The sequence below is a fragment of the Cryptotermes secundus genome, unplaced genomic scaffold (assembly GCF_002891405.2).
Source record: "Cryptotermes secundus unplaced genomic scaffold, Csec_1.0 scaffold550, whole genome shotgun sequence".
Classification (NCBI taxonomy): domain Eukaryota; kingdom Metazoa; phylum Arthropoda; class Insecta; order Blattodea; family Kalotermitidae; genus Cryptotermes; species Cryptotermes secundus.
Window position 1 is genome coordinate 526,939 of NW_019724591.1, and position 18,197 is coordinate 545,135.

General features: G+C 43.5%; 1 protein-coding gene across 2 annotated transcripts in view; it reads left to right on the plus strand.

Moving 5' to 3' along the window:
- Nucleotides 1–4,477: 4,477 nt before the first annotated feature.
- The window catches only part of LOC111862369 (protein Lilipod), a 52,663-nt gene continuing 38,943 nt past the window's right edge, over nucleotides 4,478–18,197 (plus strand). Inside the window, exons 1-2 of one of the 2 annotated variants that reach the window (XM_023847687.2) lie at nucleotides 4,478–4,634; nucleotides 4,729–4,811. In XM_023847687.2, the coding sequence (XP_023703455.1) occupies nucleotides 4,746–4,811 (66 nt within the window). In that variant the 5' untranslated portion in view covers nucleotides 4,478–4,634; nucleotides 4,729–4,745. Of the gene's footprint in view, nucleotides 4,812–18,197 lie in introns of both variants that reach the window. The other variant, XM_023847688.2, reaches the window with a different exon arrangement.

An 18,197-nucleotide genomic window follows, 5' to 3' on the forward strand; every position in this document is an offset into this window, starting at 1 on the left:
TGACACTTCTCTGGCCATTATCTCGGTAACCGTTCAACTTTGGACATAGGTGTTTTGGGTTATATCGGCATGCTTTAACATAAGGAACACCCTCCCGAAGTTTGGTCCATTCCTCCTGGGACATCCTGTATATATAGTGTATGACAAAATAAGAAAATACTGTAACGTGTTTCTGCAACTGAAGACGCCTGTATATATATATATATATAGTGTATGAGAAAATAAGAAAATACTGTAACGTGTTTCTGCAACTGAAGACGCCTTTCGGATTGTTAATTGGTTTATTTAACAAACTACAAGTCGTAACTACAATTGATTATAACACTGTTGCGGGGTTTCACACTTTATAACCCTACACAATAATCAATTCACTGTATCCTCAGTAGTCTACATGTTACTATAACGCGGGAGTTATACAAGTGTAACTTAATTACTCACTCCCAATTACTTTCTCAGTTCACAAATTATCACTGATTATCACACACGTGTTCGGTTCTTCTTTCGCTACTGTTAGATTCCAGCTCAACTCGTAGGCTGCTACGCTTTAACTGTCTTTGGGGATGGCTACACTTTAACTCGCTTCGGCGGCTGTGTAGTTCCCTTATAAACCCTCAGCCGGACAACGGGAAAACGCCTCGCTTCCTTGTTGCCTAGTCGCCGTGTTTGCCGATAGCCTAGCAACGCTGCCGGGAGTTGTTTACGGCTACGTAGCAACTGCGGCGTCCCGTGTTATGTCACCGCGGGGAGAGACGGGCTGTTGACTGGCTTTGCTTAGCAACCGCTCTTTACTCGCTTTGCATAGCGACCAGCGTGCTTTGACTCGGCTCACTTCGGTTCCGTTCGGCACGTCACGGCTGGCGGGGAGGGAGGGGCGTCATCCATAGCGCAACACGTCACAATACGTTAAATTTCACGGTTTGCTGTCGAAGTAAACTGCTTCATGTTTAATTATACTTTATTGAGGACAAAATTAATATTTCCTTATCTTATATAGAGAATTCCTATATAGGGAAACATTAATCATTCTTAATAACTATATATGTGGACGCGCCATGGCTCAAGCAGTTAGTCGCTGGCTTCCCACCGCGGCGGCCCGAGTTCGATCCCGGGTCTGGTCAAGTGGGATTTGTGGTGGACAAAGTGGCGATGGGGGCAGGTTTTCTCCGAGTACTTCGGTTTACCCTGCCAATCTTCATTCCACCAATTGCTCCACAATCACCCTCACCTATCATCTGGGGCTGGTACAATAGGCCAGAAGTGGCCGCAGTACAAGGGACTTAGTTCCACCCCACTAGCAATAAAAAAATAATAATATCTATATAGCCACGAAGTTTTACGAATATGGCCACCAAAGTATGGCCGTCAAGTATGATGTTTAAAATAATCAGCAGAAATTACTCGCTTGTGTAGTCTGACATTTCACAATTTACATCTGAAAGTGCACCTCTTTTGTAGCAGTTACTATGTTAATTATTGAAATAATTATGTAGTTAGCTATACGCAACTATCGTGGATTTTATTTACTAAGAAGACATCGCAAATTATTCCTTTCGAATTCATCGACACGTAAAGCGTGAAAATACAGGAGAGGAAACCCAACTGTCACCTGAGTGCTGAAGTGTAATATCTTTCAAGACAAATTTTCAGGAAGTTTCGTCTCAAGTAAAGGAATCGATTACAGTTTAAATGTAACTTGGAACAAAACACGTGACCTCAATTTCGCCAGTAAGGCAAACCTTTATGGAAGTATGTGGCGATATTGCGAGACAGTAAGCAGAAACAGAGAATTGTATTAACTGGTTTCCTCCAAGACTGGAAGTAGATCACTGAAATACTCAGGCGATGAAAGGTACAGCTCGGTGATGCAGTAAAGGAATGGGGCTCATTAAAGACATCAAAGACTCGTGTTAATTGAAGTGAGGTCGAAGTCAACATTCTGCGTTTAAAACCAATCCTTCTGGGACACTTATTTTTGGCCCTGAAGTTACTCCTATACTTAACTTATAATTAGAAATAAGTTTTTATTCTATACTTAATTAGTGTTCACTTAACGCTGGGTGCGTATTCCTGATACAGAGCCTCTTCTTAGCAGAATTTTTCGCAATGATATTCTTGAAAGTGACATGTAGTTCTGCGCGGACCTGGTTGTCTTCCGGACTGTGACGTTGTTCCAGAACCACAAATCAGAAGGAACAATTGCGATGCGTTTTCGTCTTTTAGTCCAAATATTTCCAAATTCTTTTAGTTTGACGCTCGAATAAAATAAAAAATTATGAGTTATTCCGAAACGCGCGGTAGCGTATTTGGTTGAGGAATGTTGCTACAACTCGGGAGGTTGCTGGTTCGATTCCCGATGAGGTCATTGGATTTTACCAGTGACATAAACCTTCCAACCGCACTCTAACACACTGGGGTTGACTCAGCCTCTAACAGAAATGAGTACCAGGAATCTTCCTGAAGGTAAAGTGCGGCCAGCGTGTAAGGCTGACAGCCTCACCGCCATCTCTAAACTTATTGTCTAGAAAATGTGGGAGCCTCGACGTCTCACAACCCTATGGGCCTCCACGGCCTGTTACAGGGATAGCTTTACTTCTTTATTTTACCTTATATTTATTTAATTATTACTTATAATACAGTTTTCTTTAATTTTTATTTATTTTGTATTTGTTACCACAGATCAATGATCACAGATCTAGTTTGATAGAGTTAAATGGTATTGTGGCGTGTCGCCAGGAAGGCCGGATCGTAGAACGTCCATTGCTGTTCAACAACTGGCAATTTTTAGGAAACAAAATATAAACAGACCGTTTCCTATGGGGGTTCTTGAGCAACAAAGATCTAATTGTTGAGTTCCCACAAAAACAAATGCGCAACAATAGGGCGTCCATTGCTAGGCAATGCATGGGTAGACAGGTCTGACAATACATGATATCCGTTGCCGAGCAACAATGTGTTTTCTGTGGGTGGTCCATGCCGAGTCTATATAGGGAGCAGTTAACCAAGAAGAGTTAAGATTCATCGAGCGATAAGGGAAGAACCAAAAACGAAGGCTCCACTGAGAACAATAGTGCAAGAGTGCAGCCATTGAAGAGGGGACGTGAAAGGCTTTCCTGAAATTGACGATAATTGTGAGTGTAAAGGAATAATTGTCCAATAAACGTTCGTCTAATTCGAAACCCATCGTTTCTTTTCGCGTTACCTAGGAAACAAGTGACAGTATGTTAATATGTGTTACATCTTGTAGGCCTATTACAGTTTTCCGCCAATTAACTTCAGTATAAATATGTCTTGAAAGAAAACACAGTCTAAAATCTCACATTTGCAAGTAAGGTAAATGCACGAAATACGTGGACAGAGTGAAACAGTACGGAAAATAAGTGAAATGTACTGTCTGATTTTCGCCCAAAAGTGAAGATAAAACAGTCAAGTACTCTGATTACAAATTGGAAATACGTTGTGGTCACAGCACTTTAAGATTCTATGCGTACTGCAAGGGTTGTCTTGTGATTCCATAGTCCATAGTTATTTGATTTACCTTCAACAAACGAGTTCAGTAGCACGAATCTGATTTAAAGACACCCAAGGAAACAACAGCCGGTCACGGTAGCCGAGCGGTCTAAGGCGTGCACTGTCTTCCCTTGCTCGGAAGCCGGGATCGTGGGTTCGGATCTGTTTCCTGCGAGGTACGAACTGAATTCTTATATATTATTCTTATACACTGCCGGTCACTGTAGCCGAGCGGTCTAAGGCATGTACTGTCTTCGCTCGCTCGGAAGCCGGGATCGTGGGTTCGAATCCCACTCAGTGTATGGATGTTTGTGTACAGGTAGAGGTCTTGCGACGACCTGATCACCCGCCCAAGGAGTCCTACCGTATGTCTATGATCTAGTAAAATCGAAGTGAAACGGGGAGTTTCATGGAGGTAGGCCTAGGCCATAATGAGGGCTGTATAGCCAATGAGAAAAGAAAAAGAGAACAACATCCACCTCGATCTTTCAAGAGCAGAGTAGTAAATTGCCACTAGGCCTTGCCAGCGCAGTTATTCTTGATTTCGAGCCCCTCGGGACTCATGACCTAATTTTCGTTTCTTCTAAGACCACTTACATGTCAGCTTTTCGAGGAGGGGAGAAGTTTGCCTTTTCTGTGTTGGCGCCACATTTTTTGATCCGTATTTGTCGATCTTTTCAACGACCGAATGTATCGAGGTATATGTTGATGATAGCCCGTTGGGATGCCCTGCCATCTGCAGTCATATCTGTGAACTGTGTTGAGTTGTGTTGCCACTAACCTAAAACTTTCCTTTCACTTTTTCAAAGGGAATCAACTATTAATGTAAATTATATCCATTATATTCTATCATATACTGGTAATTTTGTAAAATTCTTGTGATATCGTTGCCAATTAAAATTGCCTAAGGATGCAAGTTGTGTGTTTTCTACGTTTGGTTACGTACACGTGTACAACTTGCATGTATTGGCAGCAATGTCAGTGGAACTGAAAACACAGCAGTTTGTAACGACATTAGAGTAGCTGATGTACGTAGTAGGTTGGATTGGGCTGGATGGCGGTAGAAAAGGTGTTTGCATTCGATCTCGGCGTACATGTGTTTGTGTGAAAGACCTTTAAAGGAATAGGTGTTAATTATTTTCTCATATTAACTGATCATCATATTAGTGAACATAATTTTAAATCAAAATGTGGCTTCTCGTGTTATTTTGTATGTCACAGAAAGTACTGACAAACAGATGAAGATGGAAGATGATGCTGATATTAGGGAGCAGATATTTCACAATACCGTTCGGGAGAATATTGTAAGTTGACAGTTGTGTTTGTGCAGTATTTTGGTATTTCTTGGTTTCATATAACACATCAGTGTTCTTCCTTTCGTAGTCATAACCTTATATATTTACTCGAGTGTTTATTATCAACCCGTCTTTCTCCATCAAATCGAAATTAATCTTTTATGAAAATATTGTTCACCCTATTCTTATATTTCTTACCCGTATGTGTGCTGATTTATGAGTGTAAATTTATGTAACCGTAATGCATGGGAACATTTTTATTTCCCAAAAATAACACTCTTTGTGAACGGAGAAGTTCATGGAGGTAGGCTAGGCCCACCGGGGCTGTAGTGCTAAGAAAAAAAAATAACACTCTTTGGCTGGTCTTAATTAATTAAGCAATTATGAAAATGCGACCCACTTGTCTAGAGTTGTCAGTAACAGAGACTTGTCAATAGCCCACAGAACACAGTACATAATTTTTGTTGTGGTAGGTATTACTCTTCTTTATTCTTAATTAATTTTGATACCATACAAGAATTGGTTGGGTATTCTTGGGTTAGGTAACTTCCTCTGGGACCATAAATTGAAACTGGAATTAGTGGCATTAAAATAATATTACAGTGCTTGGCATTGGGTTATATGCTTTGGGGTCAATTCCTGTTATAGTCAAAAGATTTTTTTCTCCGCCTATGTTCTTACCAGCTTTATCTAGTCTACCATCAAATGCGTACTGGGTTGTGTCCCTGGGATACAAGCACTCATGGCATAGGTAAGGTAAAGTTGCCATGAAGACATGGGAGAGTGGATGTATAGATCCATATTTTCTAGACCTCGGCACTAGTTCCAGGAGAGCAGTCAGCTTCACTTCCCGGCCGCTTTACCCCCGGGTAAAGTGCCCTGGTACACATTAAATAGGAGGCTGGGTGGACCTCAGAGCTATCCCGGCTCCCAGTCATGGCATAGTGCACACCTAAATACAGGGACAGCTCAATGCTACTTTCAAGTAATGAGTGGTATGCTTTCTGCCTTGTTTAAATTTTCATGATAATTAAATCACATTTTGTCGGGTACAGTTGAAACAATTTGCTTGCCACATCACTTCATTAAGAATCTTGCTGCTGTGTATTACACTGCAGGTCTCGGACAGTAAATATTTCACAGTTTGCCTGTCAAACGTGACCTCTTGACACTGGAATCATTCCACAAAGTGTATATTAATACAGCTCCTGTAAATTATGATGGCTAAAGAATGTTAGTGTATTCTGCAGGCAGTGTATTATTATTGTTGTTGTTGTTTGTTTACTTGTCTGCATTATTGTGTTTTTCCTCCAGTGCTTTCCTGTAATTTGTCTTTGATTTTATGTAGTGTTTGTCCATAATATAATTACTTGTATCTACAGTGCGATGTCTGTAATTGGCCTTGTGGCTGTTGACTCGGCACATAAATAATAAAGAATTGAATTGAATTATTATTATTGGCCTATTTTCTGTATTCTGAAAGCATAAAAGAAGGCTTAAGAGATCTCTTTCCGGACTCTGTGTCAGTGTATCCCATCCTACCATTGCTAGGCATTGGCTCGGTATACACGTTCCTGCGGCAACGATTGCACACGCAACAGTAGTATTGTTGAAAGTGTCTTTTTTTTTTCTATGCCCACAATGTCGTATCAAAGGAAAGTATGTGACAAATTCTTCCAAGAAATTATTGTCATTGTTGTTATTATTATTGTTTTCAATTTTAATGCCAACTTTGGAAGGTGTCGCGTGGTCAGCGCAAGTTGGCACTAACTTCGCCGACAAGCGGCGGTCGCTCGGTCGGTATAATTCGCTTGCGGGCTCAAACCACGGAGTTGCTTTTGTTTTGTTTGTATTATTATTTCCACTTCATACATGAGAGGGAGGAAATGGAAAGTCTCATAAATGTCTGCTGCTTCATTATTTTCATTAGAAAGAATTATAATAAAAGAATATAGTCTTGTTGATTCTTGGTTTAAATACGTGTGAACATACAGGAATTAATAGATCCAGCGCCTCTGTCACTGCCCCTGTTAGACAGTGCAGTGTTTTACAAAGCTGCTAGTGGCACTGCTGTGTTTGTATGAGGATATTTGAGAACAAGTTACTGAGGAAAATATTTGGTCCGAAGAGGGATGAAGTGGCAGGATATTGGGGAAAACTGCATAATGAGGAGCTTCATAACTTGTACTCTTCTCCAAGTATAATTAGAATGATAAAGTCAAGGAGGATGGGGTGGGCAGGGCATGTAGCACGAATGGGGGAGAAGAGGAATGCATGTAGGATATTGGTGGGAAAGTGAGAAGGAAAGAGACTACTGGGAAAACCAAGGCGTAGGTGGGTGGACAATACTAAAATGGATCTTAGAGAGGATGGGATGGATTGGATTCATCTGGCTCGGGTTAGGGACCAGTGGAGGACTCTTGTGAACACGGTAATGAACCTTCGGGTTCCATAAAATGCTGGGAAATTCTTGAGTAGCTGCAGAATTGGCGGCTCTTCAAGAAGGGCTCAGCTCCTAAGTAAGTAAGATAGTAATATACAAAATGTAGGCTTATGAAATCAGTATTCTGTTTGTTAATGGATCATGTTCAATTTTGGAACCGTCACACTAATTCTCATGAAAATTTGCTGTGAACAATGTGCCATATGAGACCACCCCAACGTTGTACTTTTTAATTTCTTGCAGTGACTAATAACAGCATGGCAGACGCACAAACTTATGAGGTGCAAGAGTCACAAGTGTCACTTGATGTAGGAATATGAAATTACAGTTAAAGGGGCTTTGAACATATGAAACTTTCATTTATGCCGTTTCTGTGCAGAGTGTAAAACGACCGCGTAGTGACTGAGCTAAAACATTTCATGTGGGTGTCAGCGATAACCAACTAGTCCTTGAAATAATCGCCTACTTTCAGAGTCAGAGTTACTTTACAGTTGGCTTCCCACCGCGGCACCCGGGTTCGATCCCGGGCCTGGTCAAGTGGGATTTGTGGTGGACAAAGTGGAGCTGGGGCATGTTTTCTCCGAGTACTTCGGTTTCCCCTGCCAATCTTCATTCCACCAATTGCTCCACAATCACCCTCACATATCATCTGGGGCTGGTACAAGAGGCCAGAAGTGGCCGCAATACAAGGGACTTAGTCCCACCCCACTAGCAATAAAAAATATTTTACGACTGCTGGTTTACCGCCAATCATTTCGTCTTGGCGACAAGCCCCTTTAGACTCACGACATAGTAATGTTATTTTCCAACTGAACACTTGCGGTTAAAGTCCTTATGTATCATCCTCTCTGACGAGAGGATGGGTCTGTCGTTTACAATTGCTGCTGGACCTCGCCAGCGCAGCCATTCTCATGTCCGAGCCCCACATTTTACTGTCAGATTCGAGACTCCCTCAACTTGGAAGGCCAGATCCCCAGGAATATGATGGTCCGGTTATACCCCCAGGCACTGGTTTCTCCTTTCGTCGCCTCCTACGACTCCACCTACGATGGAGGTATTCCACCCCACCTCCCCACGCTTCCTACTTTCCTTTCACTACATATTGAGTATTTGATACAACATGGACCTCACAGAAAACACCGATTCCAAGAGTTACTCAGTTGTTTCGTTTGTATTGTGCGGGAACATGGCTACCGAGCCGGTACTAAGCGACGTTAGGAGGGACACACAGGAAGATGATTTCGCGTACCTCTTTTTATTTAATCAAAATAAGAAAATTGGGCTAATGAACCCTTGTAACTAGGAATATGGAATTTGGTATGATGATAAAGCGTTAACATATTGCGACATTCAGCCTACAAGCCGGAATATTTGAATCAGAGTATCGTCGGAGAGGCGTTCGTTGCTACGCAACGGCTTGTGAAAACTTGGTTACGCACACAACAGTAGAGGAGCTGTTGGGGGCGGTGTTTTCTATTCTGTTCATCGAAGAAGAGACCAAATTTCAAAACACGCAAGTTCTCTTGGAACGTATAAAAAAATTGACGTAGAAGCAACAATTACTGTGCTGATGAAGGCCAGCAGCAAAATACTGTTCGGCGCAACCAAAATATGCATATAAAAGAATCTGTAAGATAAATATGTAAACTCTTTCAAATAAAACAACAGCCAGATAGGGACTGATATTAAAATTCGTGTATTTAATGCCGGACTCCTGACTAGAAGTCACTTTGCATTCGAAAGCATTAGCGACCGGCCAACTCTATCAAAGTTTTCCTCGGTCCTAGAGCAAATAGTGAGTTGGAACCCAAATTCCACGTTACACTTCATGCTTAACATGTAGCCCTCCCAATTGTACGTAACATCAAAATGTCACCGCAATTTAGCCCTCCCAACGTTAAATCAAAATTTCACGCAGCCCTTCCAAATTTGATATCAAAATTAATTTCGATCGTCGGAAGTAAAGCCCCAGCTCAGCATTTCCTCTCCTCGTAACATCGTAATTACTTCCCAACGCTACTAATACCCTCTCTCAGACGTAACTGCTAGAAGGACGAGCGGGCATTGCTTCAGAACCTTCAAAACCCCGTTGAATGTTTCTGTAGGCAGTCAGCTCACAGATGGCGGTGAGGTTGTCAGCCTTACGTGTCGGCCTCCCTTTATCCCCAGGAAGATTCCTGGTACTCATTTCTGTTAGAGGTTGAGTCGACCTCAAGGCCATATTGCGACTGGAAGGATTAGAACTCCTCAGAAATCGAACCAGCGACCTTCCTGCTTGTAGCATAGTGCCTCAACCAAGTACGCGTGCCCAGTGTGACCCAGTATTCGAGCTGATAGTTTTCTTTCTATGTTATAAAATGTTTTTGTAACTTTGAGACAGGGAGTGAGGATAGCGACGGGCTACGGGCCGGAAAGCCGGTTTTCAAGAGGGACGTGAGATTTTTCTCAACTCCATAAGGTCCAGACCGGTTCTAGGGCCCACCCAGCCTCCTATCCAGCGGGTACCTGGGGATTTTTCTCTTGGACGGGGGTAAAATGGCTAGGACGTGAACGTGTGACCACTTACATCTGTCTAATGCCGAGGTCAAGAGTGGTGGCGCTCTACCTCCACTACCCCATGCGTTTTCATGGCGTGATGCTTAATTAATTAATCACATGGATGGCTTTACGTTTTACAGGCAATTTAAGTAAGCTTTCATAAACGTTAGAAAGAGGTCGCTGTCGTGGTAACAGTGGTATTGTCTGGCGAGACTGCACTCTACTTGGTCACCCTTTGCCTGGCCCCCATCGGAATGTGGCCAGTATTCCTGTAGCCTCTAGCTGTTGACTGCGTTTTTGTATTGTAAAACTGTACATTCCATTAGACGGAAGTACCCTGTTCGCTCCTTATGCAGTACTCGCTTTTCGGCCTTAAACTAATGACGCTGATATCTTTGTATCCATGCATAATTAGGAGCTTTATTAGCTGTGTCCTTCTCCAAGTATAATTAGAATGATCAAGTCAAGGAGGATGACATGGACAGGGCACGTAGCACGAATGGGGGCAAGAGGAATACATGTAGGATATTGGTGGGAAAGCCGGAAGGAAAGAGACCACTGGGAAGACGAAAACGTAGGTGGGTGAACAATATTAAGATGGATCTTAGAGAGATAGGATGGGATGGTATGGACTGGATTGATCTGGCTCAGGACAGGGACCAGTGGAAGGCTCTTGTGAACACGGTAATGAACCTTCAGGTTCCATAAAAGGATGGGAAATTCTTGAGTAGCTGCGCAACTGGCGGCTTCTCAAGAAGGGCTCAGCTCCGTGATTGAATCTTTTGATATCCGTAGCACCTTCCGGCCGGTTGTAACATATACATTGAACCCTCAGTAATCCGAATTGACTTACAGTAAGGTAAAGCTATCCCTGTAACAGGCCGTGGAGGCCCATAGGGTTGTGAGACGTTGAGGGTCCCACATTTTCTAGTCAATCGGCTCACAGATGGCGGTAAGGTTGTCAGCCTCACGCACCGGCCGCACCTTTACCCCCAGGAAGATTCCTGGTACTCATTTCTGTTAGAGGCTGAGTCCACCCAGGGCCATAGTGCGGCTGGAAGGATTAGGTCAATTGAAAAATCCAGTGACCTCCTCGGGAATCTACTTGCAGTGCCATAATCCAAAAATCCAAAAATTACTTATTTAATGTAGTTATTTAACGTCATTGCGGTAAAAATGAATTATTGTGAAATGTGATAAAAATAAAAGGTGAAGTTATTCCGTTACTTGATTAAGCACCAGGTCATGAAGTCATGGGGGATTGGAGGTACACGTTCACTATCCTTGACCTCGACACTGGATGCAGATGAGTGATCAGCTTCACGCTTTTACTCCCTTAGTCGACCGTACAGCCCGTCGCTATACCGACTGAGATATCCCGCTTCCGTGTATGACGTGTTAATGGACCTGCCTGTCTAAGCCGTTCCGCTTGCCTCGAGCCCCGACGTATGGTCGTACATCGCGTGTTTAGGCCGTTGTTTATGTATAAAACGTACCTATAAATAAACCTTTCAAATCAATAATTATACTAAATAATTCTGTTTTTTTTTTAGTTTGAAATGCAGTAATCCGAATGATTCGATAGCCTGAACATATGAGTGCTTTAATTATTTTCTTTTTATTGCTAGTGGGGTGGGACTAAGTCCCTTGTACTGCTGCCACTTCTGGCCTATTGTACCAGCCCCAGATGATAGGTGAGGGTGATTGTGGAGCAGTTGGTGGAATGAAGATTGGCAGGGGAAACCGAAGTACTCGGAGAAAACCTGTCTCAGCGCCACTTTGTCCACCACAAATCCCACTTGACGAGACCCGGGATCGAACTCGGGCCGCCGCGGTGGGAAGCCAGCGACTAACCGCTTGAGGTATGGCGCGGCCCAGTGCTTAAATTAACTCGGATTGTTGAACTTGCACTGTTCTTTCGAACAACCCCAGAGTTCCTGAGAACTGTTTCGCATCAAGCGGTCCACAGACGCAGTTTGGATACTCCGAAAGAGTTTTTTTTTTTTTAACTGACGTCCTCTTTATGCGATATCGCACCCCAGAATGAGATTCTGTATTACGCTTTTCAGTGAACCTGTAACGTAAGTTAATGTCAACTTTAGCGGGTAGAGGGTATCGCGTGGTCAGCGCAGCGGCTCCCCACGGCCGTTAATTTCGGTTTTCTAGACCGGAGCCGCTACTCTTCCATTCAAGTAGCTCCTCAGTTATCCTCACGAGGCTGAGTGGACCCCGTTCCAGACCCACTACTTAGAAAAACTGGCGGCGCCGGTAATCGAACCCGGGACCTCTGTATCTGTAGCCAGGAACTCTGACCACTAGACCATAGAGCCGGTCTTGTATCTCATACCATAACATTTTATTGGTGCCTATTCAGTTTCAGTTTAAAAAATCGTTACGTCCCTTTGCTTAATTAAGCACTACACCATGAAGACGTATGGTAGAGTAGAGGTATAGCTCCACCATTCTTGACCTCGGCACTTGATGACGGTGAGTGGTCAGCTTCACGTCACGGCCTCCTTACTGCCGGGGAAAGAACCCCGGGTGCCAGTTGGATAAAGGCTATATGGGCCTTGGATCCGGTCTGAACACCGTAGATAAGAGAAAAATATTTCCCCCCTGTTGGGAATCGAACCCCGGCCATCCAACCCGTCTCTGTACAGACTGAGTTTCTGTATGTAATGAAAAATGCAGCGTCAAGGCCAGTGATGGGGCCCACTCCACCGTCTGTACAATGGCTACCGGGGATAAAGCAGCCAGGACATGAAGCTTACCACTCATCACTATCTAGTGCCGAGTTAAGAATAAATGGGTCTGTATCACCACTCCCACCTACGTCTTCATGGTGCGATGCTTAATTAATTAAACTTGACTTTACTGTTGTAATGAAAACTATATATTCGGCATAACAATATTTGTGCTTTAAGCAGTGTTTATTATTTGTGTGTATAAAGCAGTTTTTATATCTTACGACGTTTTCGCGGCGGTGTTTTACCACATTGTGGTCCCTTAGGTTGTGACACCTGTAATACGAACGTTTCGAAGGAATGTACTGTCTCCATTTTCATGCTCGACGTAACTTCTAAGCATGCCCGCATATACATATAGGCCTGTACGTATATATCAGTATGGTGACTTGCTACGGGCTGGACGGCCGATGGTTCCGAGTTCGATGCCCGTTAGAGGCAATATCTTTCTCCCCTCGTTTTCCAGACCGGGTCTGAGGCCCATCCAGCCTCGCATCCAATGGGTACCGGGAGTCTTTCCCCAGGGATAAAGCTGTACGCTGCATATAGCTGACCACTCACCTCCAGAAGTGCCGAGATCAAAAATACGTGGATATATACATCCAGTCTGCCATACGCCTTCATAGCGCAAGGATAGCTTTACCTGTTTACCCATACGTGTGTACATGCTTACACAGATGGACTGGCTGTGCGTCCTTCAGAACTTGGGAAAGTTGCAGTGTTTCGTTGGCTGCTGAAGTAACTGTGAGGCCGGAACTCTGCTATCGGATGGGTTCATCATACTTTGTACCCTCCGAGGTCACAGACCAGCCGACGTCACAAAAAAAAAGAAAAAAAAAACTACGTAGCGGAGAAGATCGTTAAATCTGCATTGAACGAGTGTTTCTTAGTAGCTGATGTATCCGGCGTTACCCTGTCGTAATCTGTCTGTGGCTATACAGCCCTTTGTGGGGCCCTGGCCGCTTTTACAGTCCCTTTGACCCTTTACACAGTCGGTAGGACTCCTCGGACGGAGCATCAGCCCGTCTCAAGGACCCTGTCATAATCTGTCTACACAGCCCTGTTGGGTCCTGGCCGCTTTTACAGTCCCTTTGACCCTTTACACAGTCGGTAGGACTCCTCGGACGGAGCATCAGCCCGTCTCAAGGACCCTGTCATAATCTGTCTACACAGCCCTGTTGGGTCCTGGCCGCTTTTACAGTCCCTTTGACCCTTTACACAGTCGGTAGGACTCCTCGGACGGAGCATCAGCCCGTCTCAAGGACCCTGTCATAATCTGTCTACACAGCCCTGTTGGGTCCTGGCCGCTTTTTCAGCCCATTTGATCCTTTACACAGCCGGTAGGACTCCTCGGACGGAGCATCAGCCCGTCTCAAGGTCCCTGTCATAATCTGTCTACACAGCCCTGTTGGGTCCTGGCCGCTTTTTCAGCCCATTTGATCCTTTACACAGCCGGTAGGACTCCTCGGACGGGGGATCAGCCCGTCGCAAGGACCCTGTCATAATGCATATGTATAATTACATTTGAAACTTCCAGTGTTTATCTTAATGATATAAATATAAAATAACAGAATTGGAGAGATAGTACCTAAACCAACACAGTGTAAATCTTCGCATTTTGGGGGGGAACGTATAAAAATATTTGTGAAAATTTGGAAATTAAATATCTCAAAAACTACAGCAGGTAGATTTCAGAGTAAGGGGATTTTCTTTTTTGTTTGTTTTTTTCTATGGAACACCAACAAAATAAAACGCAGTACATTAAGACGAATTGTTCACGGGCAAGAAACAAGAAACTGTTGCCGTCTTCTGGACGTTTTTGAAACGTACTGGTATGGGTTTCAAGTAACTAAACCATCCTTAGGTGGTCCTCTACCATCATACCAAATATTGTTGAAATGGCTACAGCTGTGGGGCAATGTTTTGAAGGGCAAACAAACGTATACTTTTTCTAAGATAAAATTATACTAATATATATTGTACATTACACTGAAATAGCCCCCAAAAAGATAGGATGGAAATGTCCTACGAAAGAAATTAACAACAGAAACAACGACGTGCCTAAGGGCACAGAGGGCAAAGTGTACAGTGCAGTGGTCTCCACAATAATAAGTGTTTCCTGATGATGGCCCATGCATGGCCGAAACATGTAGCAACAAGGAATGAATGTATATAGTTAATGACATTTAAAATATTTAACAAACACTGTTAATGTATTAAATATTTTTTAGTGTTTTTTATAAAGTGTTGACTTTGTTGCATTATGGACTTGTACTCTTCTCCAAGTATAATTAGAATGATTAAGTCAAAGAGGATGAGATGAGCAGGGCATGTTGTACGAATGGGGGAGAAGAGGAATACATATAGGATATTGGTGGGAAAGCCAGGAGGAAAGAGGCCACTGGGAAGACCAAGGCGTAGGTGGGTGGACAATATTAAAATGGATCTTAGAGAGATAGGATGGGTTGGATTGGATTGATCTGGCTCAGGATAGGGACCAGTGGAGGGCTCTTGTGAACACGGTAATGAACATTGGGGTTCCATAAAATGCTGGGAAATTCTTGAGTAGCAGCAGAATTGGCTTTTCCTCAAGAAGGGCTCAGCTCCATAAGTAAGTAAGTATGAGCTACTTTCGCTCTCAACAGAAGCGTCAGATGGGCCCACAGTAAAACTCTTAGCCAACATCACACAAAATGTCATGCTTTGGCTTGCGATCAAAGAAGTAGGGTCTGTAAGTCATTTACAATTTAAGTAGTGAAGTGTCTTTACCCATTTTTAAAACGGAACTACGATCTGACAGTGATATCACTGTTATAAAATATGTGGTTTGATTTATGTCGTGACTAGTGTTCGTGATGATAGTCTTAGGGATGATGATGCTGTTTTAGGCTTACAAAAGGAATTTTTGGCTGCATGTTTAAGTAAATGATGAAGCGATGGAACATGCCCAGTTATTGCATCATCACCCACCTCAATATGTTCTAATTTGCTTATTTAGTGTGGTAATACAGTAATGTGCCGGGCACAGTAGCCGAGCGGTCTAAGGCATGTACTGTCTTCGCTCGCTCGGAAGCCGGGATCGTGGGTTCGGATCTGTTTCCTGTGAGGTACGAACTGAATTCTTATATATTATTCTTATACACTGCCGGTCACGGTAGCCGAGCGGTCTAAGGCATGAACTGTCTTCGCTCGCTCGGAAGCCGGGATCGTGGGTTCGGATCTGTTTCCTGTGAGGTACGAACTGAATTCTTATATATTATTCTTATACACTGCCGGTCGCGGTAGCCGAGCGGTCTAAGGCATGTATTGTCTTCGCTCGCTTGGAAACCGGGATCGTGGGTTCGAATCCCACTCAGAGCATGGATGTTTGTGTGCGTTTTTCTGTGTTTGTGTACAGGTAGAGGCCTTGCGACGAGCTGATCACCCGCCCAAGGAGTCCTATCATATGTCTAAGCTGTAGTAAAACCGGAGTGAAAACGGAAAGTTTCATGGAGGTAGGCCTAGGCCCAAATGGGGGCTGTAGCGCCAATGAAAAAAAAAAAATTGCCGTGATGTCGATGGTAGGATGGTAAAATTGTCCCTGTGCTTACGTAATTAAGCACTACGTCATGAAGGTGTATGTATTCTCTTGACCTCGGCACTAGATGGAGGTGAGTGGGCAGCTTCACGCCTCTACCGCTTTACCCCCAAAGAAAGAGCCCCCGGTACCCATTGCATAAGGGGCTGGGTGGACCCCAGAGCCGGTCTGGACGCTGTGGAGAAGAAAGAATTCTTGATCCTACCTGGACTCGAACTCCGACCCGTCGCTAAGTCCATGAAGGAAAGTCCGTTTTAGTGTGTTTATTTCACGACGCTGTGAAGATCCAACAACTGCGAATAGCAATATGATTAGTGAGTAATGAATTCTGAAGAATGCGAAGAAAGTATCCCGATAGGAGGAACTGAAGAGAACCATGGAAAATTTGAGGATAATCGATCTCCGGATCGATATTTGAATCCGAGACCTCCGAAACTCGAAACATGATTACTTTCCGTCTGAGTCACTATTTCCCCTCCTTTTATGCAACCAAAAGGTTCATTACCGCATTCACAATAGCTCGCCATTGGTTTCTGTTCTGAGCCACGTGAAATCAGTCCACATCCTCACATCCAATTCTTAGAAGGGCAGTTTTAATAGTATTCTCCCACGTACCCCTTGTTTGCATCCCTTCAGGTGTTCCAATAAAAAATGTATATGCATCATTTTGTTGTGTGTGTCTGTGTGCTGCATGCCCTACTCATATATTTTTTCCTTTTTTTCCCCCCATGGCACTACAGCCCCAGTGGGCCTAGGCCTACCTCCATGAACTTCTCCGTTCACTTCGTATTTTCTAGATCTTACACATTCGGTAGGACTCCTTGGGCGGGTGATCAGCTCGTCGCGAGGCCTCTACCCGTACACAAACACAGAAAAACGCACACAAACATCCATGCCCTGAGTGGGATTCGAACTCACGATCCCGGTTTCCAAGCGAGCGAAGACAGTTCATGCATTCAGACTATAGTCAAGGTTAGTTATACACCGTCGCAGTTGAAGCCTTTTGTGTTTAGTGTGCACTGTGTTAGATAGTAGATACATGCCTTAAACTTTATTCCAGAAAACATACAATAACTTACTAAACCCAGATTTTCCTTTTCCGCTTATTCTTTCATTTTTTCGTCTTTCCTGCATTTCACGAAACGCAATTAAAGTTTCATGCAAGTGTTTATACCCTTACCAGGATTCGACTATTGAAGTCACGATTACCAATTCCGTTACGCTTCACTAGACTGTCACTACGATAGTCTGTACGGCGCCGTGACGTGCCGGTATGCGCCACAGTTCACTATCCCTAAACCTTATTAAGGACCACGTGTGACCGAATCAGTAAGATTGTATAGCCTCTGCCTCTACTATTATCGGTCTGAAACATCTTCGAGGCTACGTCATACCGTGTATAGGCAACCTTAAGGAAGAAAAGTCTTGTGTAAGTGTTTGAATTGGCATGTACTGTCTTCGCTCGCTTGGAAATCGGGATCGTGGGTTCGAATCTCACTCATGGCATGGATGTTTAGTTTGTGTGTGTGTGCGGTTTTCTGTGTTTATGTACAGGTAGAGGCCTTGCGACGAGCTGATCACCCGCCCAAGGAGTCCTACCGAATGTGTAAGATCTAGAAAAACCGAAGTGAACGGAGAAGTTCATGGAGGTAGGCCTAGGCCCACTGGGGCTGTAGTGCCAAGGGAAAAAAAATATGGATACTGGACGTGTATTAAAAATATAATCTCGTAACATTCTGGCCGTTAAGGGAGGAACATAGACTGAGGGTGTTTGAGAACAGGGTGTTGAGGAAAATATTGGGACCGAAGAGAGATGAAATGACAGGAGGTTGGAGAAAACTCCATAATGAGGAGCTTCATAACTTGTACTATTCTCCAAGTATAATTAGAATATGATAAATGATACAAACTCCGTCCTAAGTGCAAACAATATATATTTATATGTCTTTGATCTTGTTCTTTCTACACTACATGTTTCGGCCTCTATCGGCCATCATTAGGTGTATACTCTTAACGTTGCTGCCACACTGAACCCAGTCTAAAACTTAACATTTAAAAACACAATGTCACATTCTTCGTATTATCAACATCTA